Source organism: Psittacula echo, assembly GCF_963264785.1.
Source record: "Psittacula echo genome assembly, chromosome: 2".
NCBI classification, from domain to species: Eukaryota; Metazoa; Chordata; class Aves; order Psittaciformes; family Psittacidae; genus Psittacula; species Psittacula echo.
Genome location: NC_137737.1, coordinates 33,500,495 through 33,523,792, shown reverse-complemented (window position 1 = coordinate 33,523,792; position 23,298 = coordinate 33,500,495). Strand labels below are relative to the sequence as shown.

Sequence of the window (23,298 nt, the reverse complement as noted above, 5' to 3'; positions counted from 1 at the left end):
GAGCTTTTTAACATCCATTACAGTGAGTCATTGTAAGAATTTATTGAAGACTCGTGATGTGAAGAGTTTTAATTAAATAACAAACGTATGTTGTGTCCTTAGTGGTTTACAAAGTGCTAGCAATGTCATTCTAGTTCATGGGCAATTCAGTACCATTGCTGTAAGTGAAAGGAGTTACATTGTTAAGCATCATCATCCTATTAGCCAAGAAGGAAGTGAAAGTTGCTTTGTGAGTCATGTGAACTCTGATTTCCCCTTTTTTTTTTTTAACTTTTTTTTTCTTCTATTGATGAATCTGATTCTTACCAGCAGGTGCCACTCCTCAGCAGCACACTGGTTTCCCAGGCTTGACCTGGGAAATAATTGTGGTAGACCTTTGTATTTAGAAACATTGATGGCAGTTTGCTGGGATTGTCTTTGTTTTCTGAGATAAGAACAACCTATGCTATAAACCAATATTTATATTTTACAATAGAGCTGCTTAAAGTTTTGTTTTCTGCTGATACATCGAAGACCAGGGCTGGAAAAATGGCAGTACATAGAGTAAGATGGATTTGTTCTTCAAAGTTTTGTGTAGAACAGTGTTTTAGTTGGATAGAGGATGACCCAGAAATCTTTTAGAATCAGGAAGCTTCATTATGGAAGGATTTTGGGTGGTGGAAAGTTGTCTGTGTTGGGATTGCTGAAAAGGTGTAATGAGGAGGATGACTTAGGAGCTCAAGTCTCAATGACTTGCAATAGGACAAGTCCTCATAAAACCTTGAAGCATCTTGAAAAGGCAGGAAAACAGTCTCAATATTGCTGTATTTCTAGTAAAAAGTATGTTGGACAAAATGATCAGCATTCCAAGTTGCTGCAGTTTGTAACACTGTTGGTTGGAACAGGCAGAAGTCTGGAGGGGGTCTGTTAAATGCTTTGTAGTTTTCTTGCTGTTTCGTTTAGACTTTGCTAAATTAATATACATCCAACCTTCAGACTCTGTTATTGAACATATGCTTGGTTATGCCATGATTGGCCTTTTTAAATACCACTGGGTACTTTTTGTAACATACTCTATGGAGAACAAACTTGAGGAATTTTGTTGCTGAGGAATTTTTGTCATTGATACTTGGAAGGTATTTCTTCTGTTAAAACTAAGCAGATGCAACAGAATATGAGGAATACTTAGTATAGTGCTAACTTTTTTTTTTTTTACTAAGTAGAATTGAAAATTTGCACATAGGAGACAGATTTGTATCTTGCTTAAGCCAGTAAAGAACTTCTTGTTGTATTTAGTACTGCACAGTTTTAGTATTTTTATCTAAAGTACTCATAAGTATTGCTTATGGATGAGACAGGAAACTAGATACACAAGGGAAGACAGTGAAAATTGAAAAAAGAAAATAGTGGAATTTTTAAACTGGAAGTAAGTTGCAATACTGTTTTCCTCCTTACTATTATAAGCAATAAGGATTAGCAATGAGCCCACCAATCTCTGGCTGTTGCTTGCCTCACTAGAAAGCACAGGAAACTTGGTAAAAGTGAAGTTCCTTTTAGTTCTTTTACTGAGGTATGAGGGTAAAGTCATTCATGTATCAGAGCATTTGGTTACAAGAAAGGACTCTGAATTTTGCAATTGAAGAACTTAACACGTTAACCTGTTTGCGTTGAAGCTAACCTTTATATTAATGTTGCTTGATAACATATTGCTAAAACCTGTCCCTTTCAGATGGTGTACTCTGTCACCTGGCATTTTCACAGGCTGAGTGATAAGGTTTTGGAAAAAAACTACCCCAATACAAAACCTGCACATTACAGGGAAGATTATAAACCAAAGTTTTCATACCAAGCAGTGTGTGAAATAAGCATTTGACCTGGGAATACACCTCTTGAGGAGCATGGTGGGATCTGTTGGTTTTACTGGCCTCAGCACTGCCAGGCTAAAGCTGTGTCTGTACTGCTGAATCCGATGTGCCTGGGGCTGCTTTACAGCTGGCAGTGGAACAGCCCATGTCCATGTGGCTGCACTGTTACCCTCCAAAGCAGGGTGGCCACATCCAAACTGCCTACTGGGAGCAGTTCCCAGTTTGTGCCAGCTCACTGCCTGGGCTTGGGAGTTGTTTGGCAGAAAGCTAGTTATCCCTAATCAAAACCTATGCAAGGGACTGTGGCATCAGGCTCCTAGCGTGGGTGGTTGAGGTATGATACCTTCTCAAAGCATTCCTTGGCAGTGTTTTAAGTTGTTACTGCAGGCAAAGCTCTGACTCCTCTGTTGTCAAGTGCAAGTGGTGCTTTTTTTCTGGATTCTTTCTCTCTTGCATTATCAGTCTCATCAACTATTAGATTTACATAACTTTCTCCAAATCGAAAGTCATCATCTCTGGAAGCTGTGTGCACAGCAGAGCTGTTCTAAGTTCTGAACTCTGTAGTGCTGTTCTGTTGCTGGTCTGGTGAAATAAGGGGAAATGCATGTCATGCAGTTTCATTTACGGAATACAGCAGTTGTGAATGTTCTGCTCTGAATAGGTGGAAAATGTATTCCTGGAAGGACAAGAAAACAAAAAAACTTCCTTGCTGCCTTTACAGCCAGGAGGGACTGCCACACCTGTGTCTTGTTACTCTGCATCCTAGATCTGAAAAATGTTATTTGAATACTACCATTTCTTTAAATTTAATGTCTGTTTCCATTCTGTGAGAGTGTTCTCTGGTATTAACTCTTTCAGTGTCCTTGTGAGAACATAAGCAAGAAGAACATAAGGAAGCCGTCATTCATACTTGCTCCTTGCATTGATCAAGCAAGTAAGCACGCTTTGTCATCATTCCCTTATACTGACCCATTTCTGTGGGTCATGGGCCAATTTTAAACTCTCAAAGGCCACAGCAGATGAGACTATGACATTGTGAAGTTCATTGTGCACAGTGCCTGTAAAAGGGTGTTGAATGGGTGAAGATCTTGAAGCCTGAAGAAACCTGATTAAACTTGCTCGGATAATGGTGGGTCTAGAAAAACTCCTTAGTTCCCTGGAATAACAAGAGCTACTATTATCTTACACAATACTTCAAGGTCAAGCAGGCAAAAAATAGATTTTATTTCTCTTTGTGTAATGCCAGTTTGTAGATTAGGGCATTTCTAATTTATGTTTGTTGTGGTTGAGCCTAATTTGGTGAACTGGTATTCTTTAGGATGTTTTGCTTGTAAATTTTGATCAGGTATTTTTTGGATGCAAAACTTGTTACAGTGATAAAAGTCAGAAAAATCATAATTTAAATCAGCATTCGGAAGTAGATGGTGCTGAAGTACAAGTGCTGAGTACTCTGAAAGTATGTGATCACTGACACACATTGGTATCTTTTGCAGTTCACCTAATAATTTGGTTTCAATCCAAGAGCAGCAAGTCCTTAAGAACTGAAAATCATACTGTAGTGGGTTGTGCTTAATAATTTGTTTACTTTACATATCAGTGTAACTGTGTGATGTTGGCTGTGTGTTTATATTTCAATAATAGGTTTAGTATGCTTTAGTTTATCTGATTTTAGATTGAGACACAAGTCAGATATAAAAATTACATAAATGGCTGAAATGAGGGTTAATGTGCTAGGCAGTATGAAGTGTAACTGTGATGGAAGGACTTTTAGGGCAGTTAACAAGGGCTTGGAAACCAGTATTATACTGATGTGAATGCTGTCTACATAATTACTAATTTTTATTGTTTTATTTTTAATGTATTGTTTATTGCCTTGTACAAATATATACTTTTGATTCAGAGTAAGAAGTATAGATAGGAATAAATTAAGCATATGAGTTTGTGCTGTTTTTCTTTCTGAAAATGATTTCGTAGTATCCAAAAGACTTAGTTCCACTCTTCCATGGCATTACAATTTTAGGATGCATTAGCTGGATTGATATCCAACAGTTCTTCACTTGAATTTGCTTATTCTAGCAGAAAGCATGCAAAAGTGTGTAATGGATTTAATTGCAGTGCAAATGAGCACTTTGAATTTGTTTTATTTGGCTTTGTCTTTTTTTTTTTTCCACCTTCAGATGTTCAGTTCTGTTTTGTGAGTTGAAGTTCTCGTGACTCTTTGTACTATTTACCATATTCCATTTGTTGATTAAAGCTTTTGATACAGTAATGCATTTATCACTGGCAAGTTACCAAGTTACTTGCCAAAGGTTTTCTTTTTCTTGAGTAATGGAACTTTTCTGTTTGTTTTCATTTGTGATTAAATTTCTTGTAGGCAGCGTTTTTGAGGGAAGGTAGGATCCTAAGGATACTTCAGATAGGTGTGATAATTTTGACAGCAATTGTGACAGAACTTTTCCTGGGAAATTCTTCACCCACCTGCTGAAATAAAGCATTACTAAGCTGGGTTCTGCAACAGAAGATGTTTTTTCAAAGCTGTTATTTGTAAATCATTGCTCTAGTGGATATAGCAGTCAGTTGAGTGAAGATGAGGAGATTTGTTGCATGTTTCTCGTAAATAAACATGGTAGAATACAAATGATCCCTTTGCCTCCACCCGCCTTCATTGGTGTACGGTCTTGTTTTTAGTGTTCTCCTTTTAAGAAATTAAAAATTAATGTTAAAACAATGTTTTGACATACAGAAAATAACTTACATTTTGTTCTGATTTTCTAGGACAGCAATCAGTAGTAAAGGCTAGTCCTGCACTATAGTAACAGTAAGTGGATTTAATGGTTGAGTTTACCATAGTGCACGTTCCTGCAGGTCAGAGATCCACAGGGAGCTGGGGTGAGCTGGGAAGCACAGTATGGTCAGAACACCAGGGTGATGCCTGGCCATGGCCCTGAAACCAGCCCAGGCAGCTGCCTGCAATGTCTCACTCACAGGGGAAGTTCAGTGAGCTGTGGTTTTTGCCATAAACAACTGTTTATTCTAGTCTACCCATCTTTTCTGTGATAGAAATGGGGTATGTGCTGGGGTGGTAGAGGACCCCTTGCAACCTGATGCCTTTCTCTGCAGGGCCAGTGCTCAGAGCTGTGCTCTGCTGTATCTGTGTGCTGTGCTCACTTGCTGCATCTTCATGACATGGATAAGCAGGAGGAGTTTACACTAGTCACTGAACAGATGTATTGTTGGCTAGTCTAAGCTCTCCCCTGAACTGGTGGCTTCACAAATACAAGGGGGTTGATGCTACTAGGAGAAGGATGATTATGATTATTATTTTATTTGCCATTTAGTGAGCTTTTTTTTTTTTTTTTTTTTCTTCCAAAGGCACATGGAGCCTTCTGCAGGACAATAAAGCATGCTAATATCCACCCCGCTTTAGGACTGAAATAAACCTCTGCTCATGAAAACCTCATAATTTACCATCAGTGTGGTTCAAGGAGAAGCATGGCTGGATGGTAGGTGATGTAAATGTTACTCAAGATTATTCTGCTGGTGTTTCCAGCCGAATTATTTGAGAGTTTTTCATGTTTACTGTCTTGGCCTAACTCTACAGTGAATTCTGTACTAATTAAAAAGGAGAGTAGCTTAATTTGGGAGTTTGCCTTAAACAGGTAGCTCTAAAACCCCTCTTTAGAGTGCAGAGTGAGACAAGAAGTCATCCTGATTCTCACATAACTACTTGTGGGCAGATGTACACAAGACTTTCTTTTCCGTATTTTTCTTGGCTAGCAAGCAAAATTAATTAAAATATATAAACACCTCAAAAATAGTTCAAGTTTTTATTGTTCTCATAGCATGCATTGCTTTAAACTAGTCCAGAGTAATTCTAAGGCCATGCAAATGTAAACTGAGATCATTCCTTAATGTTGAAAAATCTTGAAACACAAATGAAACCTCCTGAATGGTTGTAGTTTTTTCTGACTGACAGAAACCTTGAGGGAACCTATTTATTCATGTCACCAATGGATGGCAAGCCGAGATCTTTCTAGAGCTTACTATATAATCAGTTTGAAAGGTGTTTGTGAGAAGAGAAAGGACTTGTTTCTTAGTACAGTATAAACAAACAGTGCAGGAGGTTGACACTAATGATAAAAGTATGATTGCATTAGTGTGGAGAGAGCATCTGAGCGGATGCAGATGTATCATACCAAAATGATTAAATGGTACCACTTAGAGCAGAGGTAGTTTTTATTGAGGGTAATACACAAGTAAAACCAATATACTACACTTGCCATTTGATACCTTTTCTACAGGCAGGCTGCTTCTGCTCTAATTGTTAATGCTTTACCTGTAGCTGAAGACTGCAGTACTCAGCTGTGAAAGCATACTGACAGCCAGAGCACAGAGCTGAGCCAGCTTGACTAATCTTGATGTGGTGCATTTCTGTTTCTGAAAGGTTGCCTTGATGTTTTCCTGGCTCTGGTGTTTTCATGTTATTTTTTTGTGATGCTTTCCTTTAAATCATGGAGGTAAAGTAGGTGTTGTTCCATTTAAACATGCATTTTTGCCTGGGGCCAGACAGCTTGTGCTTGTACAAAGGAGACTTGCTAGGTGGGTGAGAATTTCTAGGAATAAGTAGTCAGTCTGGATTTTTGTTGCAAAAGCTTAAGTTTCTGTTAATAGAGTGTTCATTTCAGAATGAATTATGTAGAACTCTAAGCTTCTTGACTTACTTGATTTCCATCCCTTATGACTGCCATACCCTGTTTTCCCTATCATTTACTAACTCAAAGCAATACCCCCTTAATAGTTGGAAAACCTCCTGCAACATCAGAAAAAAAAAAAAAAAAAAGGAGTGGAACAAGATTTAGGTGAGTTAATTTTGAAGTATTTGTTGTATAGAGAATACAGAAGAACGTGTTCAGGCTTGAATTAGGTATGTGCTTTATCTCCCAAAGAACAGTTCAGAATATTTTATGGAGTTTTCCAGAAGTTCTTTCAAATTAGGTGTCTCTACACTACTTACTGAATTTTGAAAATTGCTCAGCAAATCAGTAAATTCCTTTTGTACTTAATTCCTCCAGTCTTTTGTGATAGCCCAGCCCTGCTTGCTGTGTTGAGAGAGACGCTATCAAAATCCCTTTAAATGCCAGAGCCATTGGATAAAGGGATAAAGAGACAGCAACTTGCAGGTGATTACAGAAGTTTTTGGCTTTTTCAGATTTTGGTGCTCTGATGTAATCAGTAGAGATGCATGCTCCTTTATAGCAACTCTTGAAGATACTGATGACGCATTTGTTTTCTTCAGTTAACTTCTGTGGGTAATTCTGAAGTAGTTCAGATTGTCTGAAAATCTGCAAGTTAAAAACCCTTGGTAAGATACATAGATTTGTAGGCTTTAGAGTTTTTGACCTTAGGAAATTGCTAAAAAATCAACACAATTTTAGAATTATGTTTAGAATGGGAACTTTTAATTTCTCTGGCCTTTTTTTGTGTGCACTGTTGTATCAGAGGGCTTTCTAGCTGCATATATGTTATATCACTATTTTTAGGAAAATAAAAAAGAGTAAGGAACTTTCTGTTGTAATTTTGAGATAAAACTAAAGAAAAAGGAAATGCTGTGATTTGTTCTGTTGCTTGGAGAATATGGGAGACTTTTAAACAATTTTTATTATGAACTTAATTTGACAGAGGTACGGCTATGTGTATAAAAGTGTGTGGATTGAAACTTGAAGTCGTTTAGCATCTTTTGCTGTAGCAACAAGAACTTTAAAAATTTGCACTGCCTCTAGCACAAAGACTAGTGAAGTAATCTTTTTTGCCTTTTATTAAGTACTGTGAAGTTAATTGCAGTAACAAGTCTCTCTGTATAGTGAGTTTGCAAATATAAACAACCATGTTGTTAGCTGTCTTAAGGAAAATGTCAAGTTACATCAATATGCATTAATTTTCATAGAGATGCCCTATTGCTGTTATTTAAAAGCAAGAAGGACTGAATGGTAACCAAATGACTGTAGTCAGATACACAGAGTTATTTGTATAAAGTAGGACTTTCAGAAGTACCAGACTGAACATCATACTTCGGTAAGTAACACCCTTAATAAGAATTCACCTGTGTTTGCCATTGGCAGTAATTATTCTTTTTGAAATCATACAAGTCCACCTGCTTTCTTCCATTGATTGCCAGTCTCCTAGGTAGCACTCTATGAAGAGCAAACCTCAAAATGTTCATGCCATGTTGAAGAAGCAGGTAGAGAAACTTTTATGAGTCCTTGCTTGTCTGTTTTAAGTGTCTCCACAAGCATCTAGGGAGGGCTTGTCTCTTTACCCTGCTGCTAGAGGGAACTTGGTGAGAGTGGCCAAGAACATCAGCCAACTCAATATTTTCTGTTGCCAGATTTGCTTTGCTAAATTAGTATGCCATGTATTGTATTGGAACAGGGAACGTAGAATATGTTAACTTAAAACTGGGGGACTTTCTGCCTGTTTGTCCTAATGGATGGGTCTGACTTTTACGCTAATGACCTTCTGGTCTGTTTATTAAATATGGGCCATGACTTTTTACTAAATTCATTCAATCACATTGTTCTTTTACGGTTCCATTAAAGCAAAAAATTCGGTACACCCTCAGTAGAGAGGTTATTTCTGGTGTCAGGGAAATCAATGCAAGATGCCTGTTAGCAGATTAATTTTTGTTTATACTTGAGGTTTTCTCTGTTCCTGTATTAGTTTAAGGTTTTGGCTCTAACGAGCATATAGGAATGTGAATAATGGAAAAATAATACTGAGTCTCTTTTGGACACTTGAAATTCTTCATTAGGTATAAATTGAGTAGAAGAACATGTGGAAAGTTTTTTCAAGTGTCATCATCTGGGATATATAATCTTTTCATGTTCTTGGTATCTAGTAGTCTGGAAACGAATGTGGTTGTCTTGGAAACAGGCTTTATTTTCCTTTTGCAAATATCTAGGTGTGAAATCATTGTCTTCCTTGAAAATCTGGAATTAATACTTCTGAAAGAAGTAACTGCAAATTTTAGATACTTGTCCTCTATTTAAAGAATTGATATGGGAACCTGTAAGTGGTGTTTGCATTGTCTGCTTTTATTGTAGTTGTATGATCATGTTGCTAAAACAATGTTTAGTTTTTTTAAGGTAAAACACCTGTACTTATTGTTGATACTTGTCTGGGAGTTATATACAGTGAAGCACTTTGCCAAGGTTTCCTAGCTTAATATTTAAATAGAAATATAGTGGTAAAACTGTGTTGAGGAATTTAAGTTCCTAAAAATGAACTGATACTATCACATCCAGTCTTTGCCCTTGCCCTGCTTTAAATAAAACAGCATGTGATAAAACCTTGAATATTCTGTGGGATTGTAGCATAATATTTGCCAGCCAAAACATCAGCAGTACACAAAAGTGCACAGGACAGCTTCTTTGTTAGCTAAAGAGCTGCCATGCACAGCATAAAAAGTCAAAGCAAAATAGAAACTGAGTCAAGAAATAATGATCTTTCAAACTGCTGAGGATTTATTAGGATTTGTATGAAAATATGAAATGATGTTCTTGAAAGAAGTTTAACTTTTCTGGTCTGTAGCTTATTTGTCCAGTCACAGCAGTCTTAGAGTTTGGTATTAGTGTAATTTCATTATAATTTTTACAAGTGAAGGTCCAAGCTGAATAATTTTCCGTATTTTGTTCTCAAATTATTAACTATGTTAAGTTCTAATGGCTTTTTTTAATGTATTTTTCTTCCAAGTATTTTTGTCTGCAGTGCCAATTTAAAACACTCTCCAGTTCTGATATGTGCTTTAGAGAGGAATATATTTTTTATTTTCTTAAAAAAGTCGATTTTTTTTTTTTTTTTAAATGAAGCTCATAATTTGGCTGATACAACCTGTCCAGGGGAAGAGAACTACGACAGGATCTTGTTGAGCTATTCAAACCCATTTGTGTGACTGTCTCTTCCATGCTACCTCCCATCTCTTTCTCCTGCCCTGTTTCTTGTACTGCATCTGCATTTGAGATTGCTCTCTCTTTTCAGAACTTAATTGGTCATGTTATTTTTTCTTAAATGTTGTTCTTCCTTGAAGTATGCACCAATGTTTTTTCCTTTCTTCTTCCCTACAACAAGCTCAAGCTTTCTATTTAAGGCCTGAGGTGAAGCTTATTAACGTTAGTGGAGAGGATCTTAAAGACTATGGTTGTTATCAGATGATGCAAAAAGCTTTTAGTGACCTATATTTTGGCCCTGATTTACAATACTGATGTAAGTATTGTGCATCCAGAAAGAAATATAATCACAGCTTGTTTTTCCGCAAATGACAGTAAAGTCACTGTGGTGCACTGTAATGCTATTGTGCTCCATTTTGGACTTAATAGCATTTGTATACATTTACCTTGATGGTCTGGCCACAGACTTCCCACTTCCATCTGAAATTATGATCTCTTAAATCTTACATGAAAAAGGACATTAAAATAGCATGTTATTTAAGCTACAAACAAAGCTGAGCTAGTCCTTGAGCTTTTTTTTGCATTCCTCTAAATAAATGTAATTTCCTCCACTTCAACAATATTAGTAAATTGTGATCAAAAAAAGTAGTCCATTTTGTACTTTCCTGATCAAATAATAATTCTCCATGCTGATTACTAAGTATTACATAATTATATTCGCTGGCTTCATTTCAGCTGAACAATTTTTCATTCTCTCCTCCCAAACTGCAAACAAGCAAAGAAAAAGCCCTGAACCCTTATGGTAACAGTTCTATATAGTTATGGTATGTGCATCATTGTGTTACTGTGATTGCTGCCCTGAAATTTGGTCCATAATCACATCTTCTAATATCCTTCCTGAATCTCCTGGGAAAGCAGGATATTGTTAAAGTTCTTGTAGCTTTTCCTTTCAGATTAACTTTTAGAAAAGTCTGAAGTTTTCTGCTTGTTCGCATTCTGATCCAGTGACTTTGTCCTGGAGAAATTTGTTTTACCTCTGTGCATTATACTTGAAGATGGTGACACAGTCTTTTGTCCTCAGAAATTAGCATAGATGTAATTCAAAGTTTTCTAAGGATAAAAAGGAACTATTTTTTTTTTTTTTTCCATCATGGGTTTCACTTCAGGATGTTCCTGAGTCTAATTTCAGCAGCGTTACACAAAGATAAAGCAAACTCCAGGGGAGAGATTATAGATTCATTCAAGGAGAAATAGTATTTTTTTTGGCTTTTGTAATTAAAAAACCACAAAACAAAGCAACTAATGAACACTTTCCTTTTACCATAAGAAAGGAAGGAAGCTGATTGAAGCCAGTCATCTACAGCCAGTCAGAGAAAGATGTAGTTGCTTTTGCAGTGATGAGTCCCACATCTCTGGAGGACAGTGTATCCAGTCATCGCATCATGTTTTAAGACAGAAGTTTCTCCCTCCGATGCTCAGCACAAAGACAACCTACATTTCTAGCTTCACTCAGACATGTAACATTTAGATGTAGACAATCCCATTGCTGTGCTAGACTATTCCCTTGGCTTGAAATTGCCTCTACAGCTCTTTCCCTCTAATAATGAACAATAAGCTATACAAAAAAGCTTATCCAAGCTGCTCTTCATACAACTTGGTTTTAGAGCTTCTCATTAATTACAATTGTGTATACTTACCGGAAAAAGGAGGATTTTATTTCATTTGCATTGTTCTTCTTTGGGGGTAGGAGATGTATCCTGTAGTGAGACGGGTTCTCCACACTTACGGTGTTGAAGAGTACTCGAGGAACCAGTTTGGCCTATGTCAAACCATGTCATTTTTGTACCTTTTGCATTTTGCAGCTGTGATTAAATGAACTCTGTGTGCTGCTCTGCTCTGCCTGGTTTTATTTGCCTTTCTGGAGTGCCACTGTAGTGGCTGCCTCAGCAGAGGGGCAGGAACAGTGGTTGTTGGTTACAGCTCTGATTTAGCCTTGTTCCAGATTTTTTTTTTTTTTCCCCTCTGGGGATTCTTTTACTGCCCTGCTCAAGAGGTGGTGATGCACGGAGGAGAAGAACTGAGGTCTCATCCTGGGAGGAACGCAGTTTGCACTGTTGCTGGATTAGGAAAAAATACTTCAACAATTTTATTTTTGTTCTTTCACATAACCTGAAGTTTTCAAAAATTTGTATGAATGTGTTTTCCTTTAATTTCTGAGAAGAGTGGTTTGGGTTTTGTTTTAATAGTGTGAGTAATGTTTTAGCTTTAATCAAAATGAAGTACTTGTTCAGATCCCCTTTTTGATTCATACTTACATATCCTTAAAGTTTCAACTTAGTGTTCTTATGACTGGTCATATAAGCTACTCAGTCTGGTTTTTATACATAGCAAAAGTCTGAATAAAATGTACCTATATAGTATGTTACATCCTAACTGCTGCTTAACTGAACCCTTCTGTTATTCACAGGGAATATCAAGGATGGCTGAAATTTGAAATGTAACAGAATAGCAGATTTTTTTGTTTGTTTGTTGAAAGCATCTTATTCTTTATGTCTAAGAGTTTTCAGAAGGTGGTAAATGGCTCTCAGAACAGCAACATTTATAACCAAATTGCTGTCATAAAATACAGATAAATTATTCAATGGAAGATCTAATTAAATCTGTAGCTTATAGCATAGCCACTGGTATTCTGTCCATTAGCAACCCTGGTGCTTCACTAAGACAAAAAACTTGAGTTTACAGTGTGTGTAGTTTAAGCGACAGAGGTTTGTGTGTGAATGCAAAGAGGATTAGAATTATTTAAGGGATACCTCAAGATAGGCAGTGGTGAACACAGGACTTGAAGAGCATTTGCTTTCTTTACCTCTGTTGTTGCAGCCTTTGCTGGTGCAGCACCATCTCAGCTCTGACTTTGCAGCTAATGTGCACCTTAGCCCAAATCACCCTGTTGAAAGGCTGTTCTAAAGCTTTCTTTAACATGTCTGCTCTGGGAAAATCTTCCTGGTTTTGTCACCGGAAGGCTTAGTGTTACTTTGCACAGCTCTGCCTCTCTTAGCAGATATTAAACATTTTGATCATGCCTGTGCTGTGACATTGGTAATGAAGGAGATGCTAGAAAAGAAAACCTGAGGAAAACCATTTTCTATCACAAATAAGCTTGTAACTAATTTTTTTTTTTTGAATATTCCTGTTAAATTTACAGCTTAACCCTATACTTATGATCAACTGGTTTGTAATGCTTTATTTACCTGGAGCACAATGCTGTTCTAGAGGCCTCACTCTTGCCTTGGGATGCGAGTGTTCTCTGCTGCACCAGAGCTGGAGTGTCTGTGGATGAAACATTTGGCCTCATATTTTTTGGATGTTGGTGTTTTCCAGGGTTACATGTAGAGTCCTGTAGCATTTTCAGAAAGAGAATAATCTTTGAGAGTGCTCACACTATAGTCAGTAATGGGTTTTTTTCTTGCAAAATCACTGAGCAGTAATCCTACATCCTTCAGGCTTTTGGCAGGAGCAGTGTTAAGCCAGTGCTGAATGTTCGTGCAAGTTCCTCTTGCTGAGTTGTCTGTAGTTTGCTGTCATACATGTGATGGATGCTCAGGTGATTTAAATGCCAGAAAAGAAAGTTGTTTTTTTCACCTTCTGTCAAGACAGCTGGGCATCTTTATTTCTCAGAGGTCATCTGCTGTGCCGGGTACCTCAGGGCGAAATTCCCATCTTCATTCTGTTGCCCTTTTCCTAGCATTTACTGTTCTAATTTTCTACATAAGAAACTCTGATAATGCCAGTTATATGTCATTACCTGCTGTCATTCAAACACCATTTGATGGATATTTTCAAAAGCAGGGGGAAGGCTTACTCATCACCTTCTATAGTATATTGACATTTTTTTAAGTGATCGTGGTGTGTCTTTTGCAAAAACAAAGGTGATTTGAAATTGTCTGATAATATGTCATTCTTGTTAGAGGATGTGTGACTTCACGTAACTGTTTATTCAGACTCGGTAACTCACATTTGACATTAACTGTATTTCATGCACTTTTAAAAATGTTTATGGGCTGTTTTAAGTGATATTATGGGATAACGTGTAGGTTGTTATGGCTTAACATGTATGTGAGTGTTTGAAAATACTGAAATTTTTCTGGGTTTCTTATTTTATTTCCAACTGTACTTACAGCTTGAGGTAGAAGATGCTCTGGAATTTCATAAGGTGTATCTCCGATATAAAAATCAGTCTATAAAGATTTTGTCATTTGCTCATACTCAGTTTAACAAACAAAAGTTTTGTATTAAAAAATACAGTAAATCAGTTGCAAAATTCTGTCTGAACATGCATTAAATAATTCATTCAACATATCTGTGCACAATAATAAGAACAGGTTGGTCCTTGCTATGCTGTTCGTTCACAGCTGTTTATTCATGTTACTGTCCTAGCAGCATGTGTTTGATTTTGCTTCTAGTAGCAGCAGCAAAATTTCAAATGCTGCAATTTTAAGTTAACTTCCAGAGAGTGATGAGGGTGGCCTGTCAGGCCATGCTTGGGGTTTTGATGTCATCCTGAGAAAAATAAAGTTAAACTTGATAGCATTTTTCAGTGCCTGACTGTGCCCTGTTTGTTTAACATGTCTCAGGGTAGTGGTTTCTTATCTGGCACCAGTAATGTTGTTTATCAGTGTTATCATTCATTTGACTACACGTGGAGATAGTCTTTTTGGAATGGATAAATACATTGGCTTTATATTTTAACTGCTTAAGTGGTACTAAGTTTTAGATCTTTTATTAGGAGAAAATCTGGCAAGAAAGTTAATTGTAAATGTGCAGTTGTTAATTGTACTGGAACAGGCATCTCTGTCCTTAATTCTTCTATCTAAATGAATCTTAGAGATTTTTTTTTTTTTTAGCAATTGTCTAAAATGTAGCATTGTACATGTTGAGGAGGATGCCAAAGAAAATAGAAATTATGATTACTACTCTTCCCAATGAAAATGGGCAAATGGACTGTTAACCCATTTAATCTTATGATTAACGCATAAATGTCTATTAGCATTTTGTATTCACGTATGAGACAAATGTCTGTCAGCATGCACTGGATCAGGTAGGAGACTATATATCTGGCAGTGAGGGAGTGGGGCTTTTGATTGTGTGGTCTTGCTTTTATTCTTATGTTTAATCCTTTTTCAAATTTGAAAACAACAAGGCTGACACCCTTTTTGTAATGTCTGGTATTTTAAAATCTCAAATGTCACCTATCCCCTTGCCCTTTGGATGAATTTGTGCATTCTGTGAATGCAGAGGAAAACAGTATTGCTTCAGATAGTGGATTTAAATAAAAACCCCTGTGGTTATCGATTACAGCAAATACCCTCTGTGTTTTTGTAGAAATCACTTGAAGGTTCAAGTATTTAATCATGTCATAGGATTTTAAGAGACCTTAATGGCTAGATTCAACTTGCATGGTGTAGATGCCAATGTGATCTGTGGGCAGAACCAGGATCTCCAAAGAGTGCATCAGAGCATTCAGGTGAGGCATCTGCCTCTGCATTGGCAATGTGGAGAGTTTTGGGGTGTCTCTGTGGTTGCCCATACTGCTGGCAATGCAGGGACCTGGCCAGTCTGCACATTGGACTGTTACCCTCCTTTAAGACTAGGATGGATGCTGGGAGGAGTGGGACTCAGAGGGTGTCTGTGATATGGATGGCCAGCTGGGATTGAATACTGGATACATCAGCTGTCTTTTGATGGTAAATGGTCAGGAAAGGTTTTCTTGAATTGGATTTGATTCTGATCCTCATTGTTTCTCGTGGCAGTCATAGACAAGGGGCAAAGGCTTTTACCGTTCAGCTAGTGATTTGGATTTTGTTTGGGTTTCTTTTTTTATGTAGGTGCCCAAGAAGGTATACAGCTGGTGCAGGTAGAGCATCACTGCTGTAAGAGCTGCTTACAGAGAAACAACCAACCGACCTAAAAACCCCAAGATGCAGGGGTTGTCCCTGACTGACTTGCAGCACTTGACCATCTGCGCAAGGGAGGAGACCCTCTGTGTTCCTCTGCCATCCTTGTGTATGCTGAGCTTGCCTGTGTCAGGGTTAGGTTTACCTGCCTTCCATTTTGTACCTCCTGGCTCTGGTTCTGTAAGTGAACTGTACAGTGTGAACTGTAATTCAAAAAAGATGCCCTTGGAAAATCTGCCAGATTACAGAAAATTGTGTCATGATTGACAGAGAGGTTTTGTTATATTTGGAAAGTGTAGTTGTACGTAAAACGAAATGAGGCAGAAGCAAGGTAATTTTCTTTGTTTGGGAAAGCTAAGCAAGTGTTTGTTTCAGTTCTGCTAGTAGGGAAGATGGCACTAGAAAATAGCTGAATTCTGTATCTATTAAGTTCTAATGAAAACCCTAACTATTCTATGATTCTATGATACAGAAACATGCTGTTCCTCCTTACTGCCTGAGCGGGACTGTTATCATCATATTTTGTGACCAAAGATATATTATTGACAGAATAAATGTCGGCTTTTCCCTCCTTCCCCCCTCCCCATTATGCTTTTAAGCCTATTACTGAACTTTGCAGTTAATCATATTAAAGTTCATGTGCAGTTAGCAAAATGGCACATTTTCTGTGTAGAAGCCAGATCTTAAATTATGGAACTATGTAGCTGCAAATTATGTAGTACCTTTCTACAAATCACTGACGACAGTATGAATTTCTGAGGGAACAGTAATGTGTTAAACCAAGCTTTGTTTGTTCCTCTTGTGGCATCACAGGCAGAGAAAATGAGATAAGGCCACATAGTTGATCTTTTTCCAGTGCTTTTGTAGAGGCTGAAATGTATTATCTTTGGTGTTTCACTTCCTTTTGGTAAAATGAGGTGAGAAAGTTGTTTTCTGTTTTCTCTCATAAGCCAACCAAAGCCCAGCATGTTTTCAGGGTCCAGTTTTGAGGTTTTTGTTCACATTACAAATCGATGTGACACACCAACTATTGAGGCTTTCTGGCATGTACAAAACATTTGTTCAGCTAGAAAATAAGTAGGGAAAAAGAGCCAATGGTGACATGTCCAGATGGGAGCATGTTGGAGTGCTGTGAAGCAGAACACCTGGTATCAAGGGATGGGGAAATACAGTCAGTCGCTGTGCATCTGGATGCAGGGCATCTGTGTGAGTGGACATTGCAGCTTTGTTGAGGACCACCACTTCTGAGATCTGTATTCTTTAAAGCCGATGCTTTGTGAAATGTGGTGCTCTGATGTTAGATTTAAAAAAAAAAATAAAAAATTGCAGACTCTTTACAAGGAATTAATTTGATCTTTTTGGAAACGATGATCTTCTAGTCAGCAAAGTTTGTAAAGTCATAACTGGTCTTTCACTGGACTTCAGTTATTTCCAGATACCATAGCCCATGCCTACAGCAGTAGCCACAGGCTGCTCCAGGGGGTTCATCATTATCAGTGGGGAGGGCTTTTCTGCTGTTGTGGAACCTGCAGTGGTAGCACATTGCATGGAGAGGTTCTTAGGGTTTGTACATTTGGTCAGGTCTCTTGATAAGACATAGGGATTTTCACATTGCTTGCTTTCAGTATCGTTACTGAATTACGACTGCAAATGTTGTTGTTTGGTATAATGAGAGTTTCTTTTTTTTGGAGTCCAGAATCAGTAATGGCTGGGTTTTTCTGTGCAGAAATTTGAAGATAGAATGTGGTGGAATAGTTGATGTGTAATGTGTTGGTGTTTTACTGATCTGCTAATAGCTTCAGCATTTGTCCATCTGCCTTTATAAGAAATTCTGTAAATCACAAAGTTGAAGACTTTTTAACCCATTATGATTTTTTACCTTGTTGTTACTGTTTGTTTGTTTAGTTATCAGGAAAAAATTGCATTTAGTTTCTTCTAAACCCTGGACGAGCTGTGCCATAAAGTAATACCACTGAGGTGTAGGATTACTGCAGGGATTAGCTGTAGTGTCACTATTCCTGAATGCACATTTAACGTAAAAAAGGGGAGAGGTGATTTGGGGAGGTTCCTCAGTATTATGAAACTGTTGTTATTTTTCATATAGGGTAACTTTAACACAATATTCTACCACAATAGATCTGTCTGTTAGAAATGAGGAATCGTTTTAGTTCAGAATCTGTATTAATAAAAATTTACATTTGTTTGTCCTGGTTTGTTTTATCTATTTTCCTTCAATAGCCATGAATTAAGCTTTGCAGCAAGACTGGTAAGATCCTCCTGACTTTAGTGAGGCTGGATGTTGTCCATAAACAATGCAGTGTATTTATGTTAGTAATTGTTGCGTTGAGATATATCACATGTGCATGAATAACATTCTCCCTTCTCACCCACTTCTCTAGAATTACTAGACAGACAGCTGAAGTCATGGCTTTAATAACTTTGCTTATAATTGGATTAACAATTCAGTATGCAATAATGAGGCTTCTTTTAGCTGAAAATTGGAGATAAAAATAATCTTGTATCTCACTGCTGTAATCATGTGCTTTTGAATACTCATGATACATAATCCTTTAAGAAAAAGTGTTGCCATGTAACACAGTCATCACTGTTATTCAGAGTATAGGGGGTTCTTTTCCTTCTCAGTTTCTTACATTATGTTCAGAGTTGTGCTTGAAACTTTAAGGGTGCTTTAAAGGGTGGCGTACTATAGCAGGAGAGAAGCCTATATTTTTTCCAATAAATTATCTTTTGAAGTTTATTTCTTAATTGTGAAGTTTGTTTTCAAGTTTCTCTTTAGAAAAATGAGTTTAGGCTCCCGTCCAACCCAGTGTTTAAATATGTGATTAACTTTTGAACGACTTGACTAGGTTCACTGACTTCAGTGAGTACATGCACCAAGAGGCTTTTGTCAGACTCACTCAGTACAACTTCTTTGAGAGCTGCTGCCGTGCTGGGCTGGTGCTGGGCAGAGGGAGCCTGGGAGCGCACAGGATCAGTGGTGATGGGGTTTGAACACAACGGTGTCACTTGTCGGTGAATTAAATTTGCAGAACCACTTGCAAACCCTCAAATGTTGTAATTTAGGAAAGTCATAAAGGTCAAAGATTGCTCCTAAGCATTGAGGAAGTAATTTTCCAGCTGTGTCCACATTACTGGTGTAACCTGCTGGCCACTTGCATTTCTGCCCTTGAGAAAGTTTTGCTTTTATAATGGTCCTCAGCCTGGTATTGATATAATACATACTCACTGTTTTAACTATCCACTGACATAAATACTGTTATTTAAGTAAACATGGTCCAAACACTTTCTATTAGAACATGATTGAAAGTAAATCTGAAGAAACTTACTTATATTTAAAACAGCACAGAACGAGACAATGTGGAGGTATCTGTCCTTGAAGCCCCTGCTTATTCTCCCCTGGCTTTTAATTTTGCCAGCTGATTTCTTCAAATCTGGCATAATGACCCAGGTCTCACAGTTGCTGAGTTCCTACTGCCTTTGGAGCAGCCCAGAGACTGGGTGCAAATGACCTTATCAGTTCCCTGAAATACAGAGACTGATTAGGCAGAAAGGCTTTAGGACATTTGTCTAATTATAGATTGTTTTTTCTAATGCATTTCTTCAAGAATAATACTTTCCAGATGTATCAGTTTACAAAGTGAATCCTGATGATGTCCTGCTAGATAGAAAATGTGTATTTTAATAGTTACAATTACATACATATATTTGATCTAGAATTAAGTTTTGTTTTGTTTTCAGTAGTGACAGAATTAATTTGTACATATATGATATGCATTTTAACCTAGCTAAGAAAATTGACTATAGGTACTAAAGTACCTTAATAACTTTTCTTTCATACAAAAAGTGTAGTTTTTTGTTATTTGGTGTTGATTAACAGACTGTTGTAGAAGGTTGAGCAAGAGTAGGTTATTATGATATAATGGTATCAAAAAACATTGACCTGACTCCTGCATTTGTCATTTTTATGACCTTTGTATTCCTTCCTTATTAGAACTATGCAGCACTGATACAGCACCAAATTAATGAGGACAAACAAAACTTGACAGAAAAGACTGTATATGGAATCCAGCTCACAGAAGAAAAACTTAATGACTTCCGTGATGAACAAATTGGGCAGCTGAAGGAACTGATGGACGAAGCTACCAAACCTCATAAAAACCTCACCGTTTCTAAAGATTCGGAACACAAAACCTAAAGGGTTTTAAAAGTTGTTTTAATGCATATGGAAGCATTTTGAAACTTCCTTTTCCAGTTGAACTTAAATGTGGTTTCTGTGGAATAATGGGCACTGCTGCCGCCATGACTTGTCTGAAACAGATGCATCTGGCTGTTCGGGTTTCTGTGCAAGAATAAATGTTAAAATGGAATAATCACAACAGTTTTATGTTAATTGCAATTTTTTTTTCCTCCTAATGGAAAGTGGAGACTTGAAGATTTCGATAAAAGTAAATTGACATATTTGAAATAGAAAGGTTTGTTTGTTTATTTAGCACCCACAGGGCAAAACATCTTCCTGTTTGCATATTGTCCTCTGCCTTAATGGAAAAGATGCAATTAGCATTTTTTGTCTGGTGTGGACTAAGTAGACAAAGATATGGTACTAGAGTGGCTTTGTTTTGATGGAAAGGAATGAGCTGTATTAAAAAAACATACAGCTCTTGCAATTGAAAGTTGGTTTTCTTCTTGAGCTTTATTGTGAAATGTGCTTTAAAATAAAAGATGTGCATGATCATTAAATTGAGCTCAAAGGAACCACTGGCTGATGAAGAAGATTCTGCATTTTTCTCGTAGCTAAACTCAGATTATTGTTAGTACCTGAAATTTTTAAAAACCATTCATGATAGTTAGAATTCAAAGGCTCTTCGAAAGGTCGGTATCCCATATTATTCAGTATTTTGTACAGACCAGAATTTGTAAACTCCTCAATCATGGAAATTTTCCTGTTGATAATACTGCATGACAAACATTAGTAATTTATTAGTAGTAGATTAAGTCTTCCCCAGGACAGTGCATGCATATTGTAATATACTATATCAGGACTAAAAAAAAAAATTCTGCTCTTCTGTCTGTTAAGAAAAAACCCACCCCTTTCTGTGCAAAAGACAGCTTTCATTTTGTATTCCAAACTGAGCTTTGTATTATTAGTTCTGTTCTACTTCTGGACCTTTCCCTGTCTGTAACCCACAGCATGTTCAAGACAACATAATTTCTTTCCTCTTGGGGGATAACAGCTTTGACACGTAAGCATATATTTCCTTCTGTCTAATGTAAGAACATGCTGCTTGCCAAAGCTGTGCTCCTGGATCCTAACCGGGTACAATTTGGGGAGCGGCCTGCTTCTCTCTTCCTTACCTCTTTTCCCAATTCTTTGCTAGGGTTTTAGGTTGCGGCTTATTCATTTCTTTTAAAAGTACAACTGCAAGATTCCTGTGTAAGGAACTCTTATGTTTGCTTTGCTACATCTTCTTCTGGCAGCTCCAAACTAAGCAAATGCTTTTGCTGTAGAAACATCCTTTATGCTCCACAGAGCTTAATCCAGACCGGGTCAAAGAGCAGAGATGACATCCAGACTGCAGAGCTGAGGGTTGTAAGTCCTGGTTCCTGGAGCTTCAAGGGCACAGTTGGAGGGAATAGCAGCTTCCTTCTGGCCTGCTGTGTACTGAGGTCTTGCCCCAGCATCCGAGTGGGAAGTGGATGGGGTGTGCATATGAGAAGCTTGAAAATTTCTCTGGTACTGCCATTCACACATATCAAAAGCTTTTTTGCTTTTTAAACTTCAAAGTCTGTAAAAAATCTAACCCAACTCCAGAGTTTAAGGCATAAGGATATATTTTGTTGCACTTCCATCAGATGTACAGTAACCAGTAATTTGCATCACTGCTCAGATTTAATACTAAAAGCAATGTTTGGGTGTTGATAGCAGAGTTTGTTTCTACTCCCTGATTGCTAGTACACGTGTGCCTACTTTCCAGTCAATATCCAAGTTGCTTCAAATTTATTTCAAATACTGCAATTTTAAGCAGTTATTTTTATCAACACATATAATGAAGCTTTTAGTTAAGTGCAGCTAGCTTGAATACTTGTTCTGCATCTGGCTACTCATTCATGTACCTAGCTAATGCACGTATCTAGAGACCAAATTAATTCATAATGAAAAATTTCTGCTTGGTCTGAAAAATTTAAGCTTATAATGAGACCTCAAGTGAATGAAGGTGAAGGTAAGTATCTTTACATCCACAGTCCCTTTTCTAGTAAATCCAACAACTTCTTCATTTCATTCCCAATGGTAGCTCATTTTGTACAATATTTGTATTCTTATTTAAAAACTCTTACAAAAGCCATGTTTCCACAATAGGAATGAAACATCTTTGAAAATTTCTGGCTTTAAGGCAGCCAGTGCTAACAGTAAAGCATGCTCTGACCTGAGCAGAGCTTATGGGTGGCCCCAGAGAAGCATTGCAACCACCAACACTATGCATTAGTGAAATTCTTTGATTTACAAGTGTGGTTAGTGACAGTTGAGGAAGACAATGGCCTTCTCTTCCTGTCCACAGAAAGGTAGAATGACAAAGATGCTTTCTCTTTAATTTAGTTTTTCTAAGATATAAAATACTTTTTGTGGGGAACTTCACACAGGGTTTAGTGGATAATGAGCACAGGAAAGCATCCATCAAAATTACTTCAAAACTACAAGCAGTGTGCTATTTCAAACGGCAAAAGAATTACTTAGAAAAAAGATAGTCATGACCCTATAATGAAAAATAGCTATGATTCCTTTAGAAATTAGTACAAAGTTTTAAGCTGTGTGTGTTGGAGTGGATTGCTGTTGTACGACTGAACACTGAAAAGCTCCTACCTCTCTTAAAAGACCTCTCCCCATTCAGTTTATCCATTAAGAAAAGATCCTTTGTGTTTGTTGATCTTAAATCCATTTGGCTTTGCTAGAACTAAGAGAGTGATAAAATTCACTGGTTAATTTGGCTAAACCTTATCTGTAGTGACATTTCCTGTGATTGCCTGACGGCTGGTTGTTTCCCTTTTTGGGTGCTGTAGAGAGGCAGTAAGGAGCTGTGGCCCAATTCAGATGATCACTGTCGATGTTTCCTACTCACAGAGGGATTCCCTCCTAGGACATCCCCCATACTACTCGAGTACAGGTTAACAATACTGTGTTGTTGTCAGTGAAGTCAGCACTGGAGAGGGGCTCTTTATTAGTGACTGTAGGGATAGGACAAGGGGTAATGGGTTTAAACTTAAGCAGGGGAAGTTCAGGTTAGATATAAGGAAGAAGTTCTTCACTGTGAGGGTGGTGAGGCACTGGAACGGGTTGTCCAAAGAAGTGGTAAATGCTCCATCCCTGGCAGTGTGCAAGGCCAGGTTGGACAGAGTCTTGGGTGACATGGTCTAGTGTAAGGTGTCCCTGCCCATGGCAGGGGGTTGGAACTGGATGGTCTTAAGGCTTTTTCCAACCCAAACTATTCTGTGATTCTATGATTCTAAGTCACCTTTGATAATGATCCAGTTTGGTGAAAGAACCTT

The 23,298-nt window shown here is 37.6% G+C and overlaps 1 protein-coding gene across 1 annotated transcript in view; it reads left to right on the top strand.

Annotated features, from left to right (window-relative positions):
• SDHAF3 (succinate dehydrogenase complex assembly factor 3) overlaps positions 1-19,954 on the top strand; it is a gene marked incomplete at both ends in the record, with an annotated part of 34,277 nt that extends 14,323 nt beyond the window's left edge. The window contains one exon of the mRNA XM_080611935.1: positions 19,751-19,954. Within this exon, the coding sequence (XP_080468061.1) occupies positions 19,751-19,954 (204 nt within the window). The remainder of the gene's footprint in view (positions 1-19,750) is intronic.
• Positions 19,955-23,298: the final 3,344 nt, after the last annotated feature.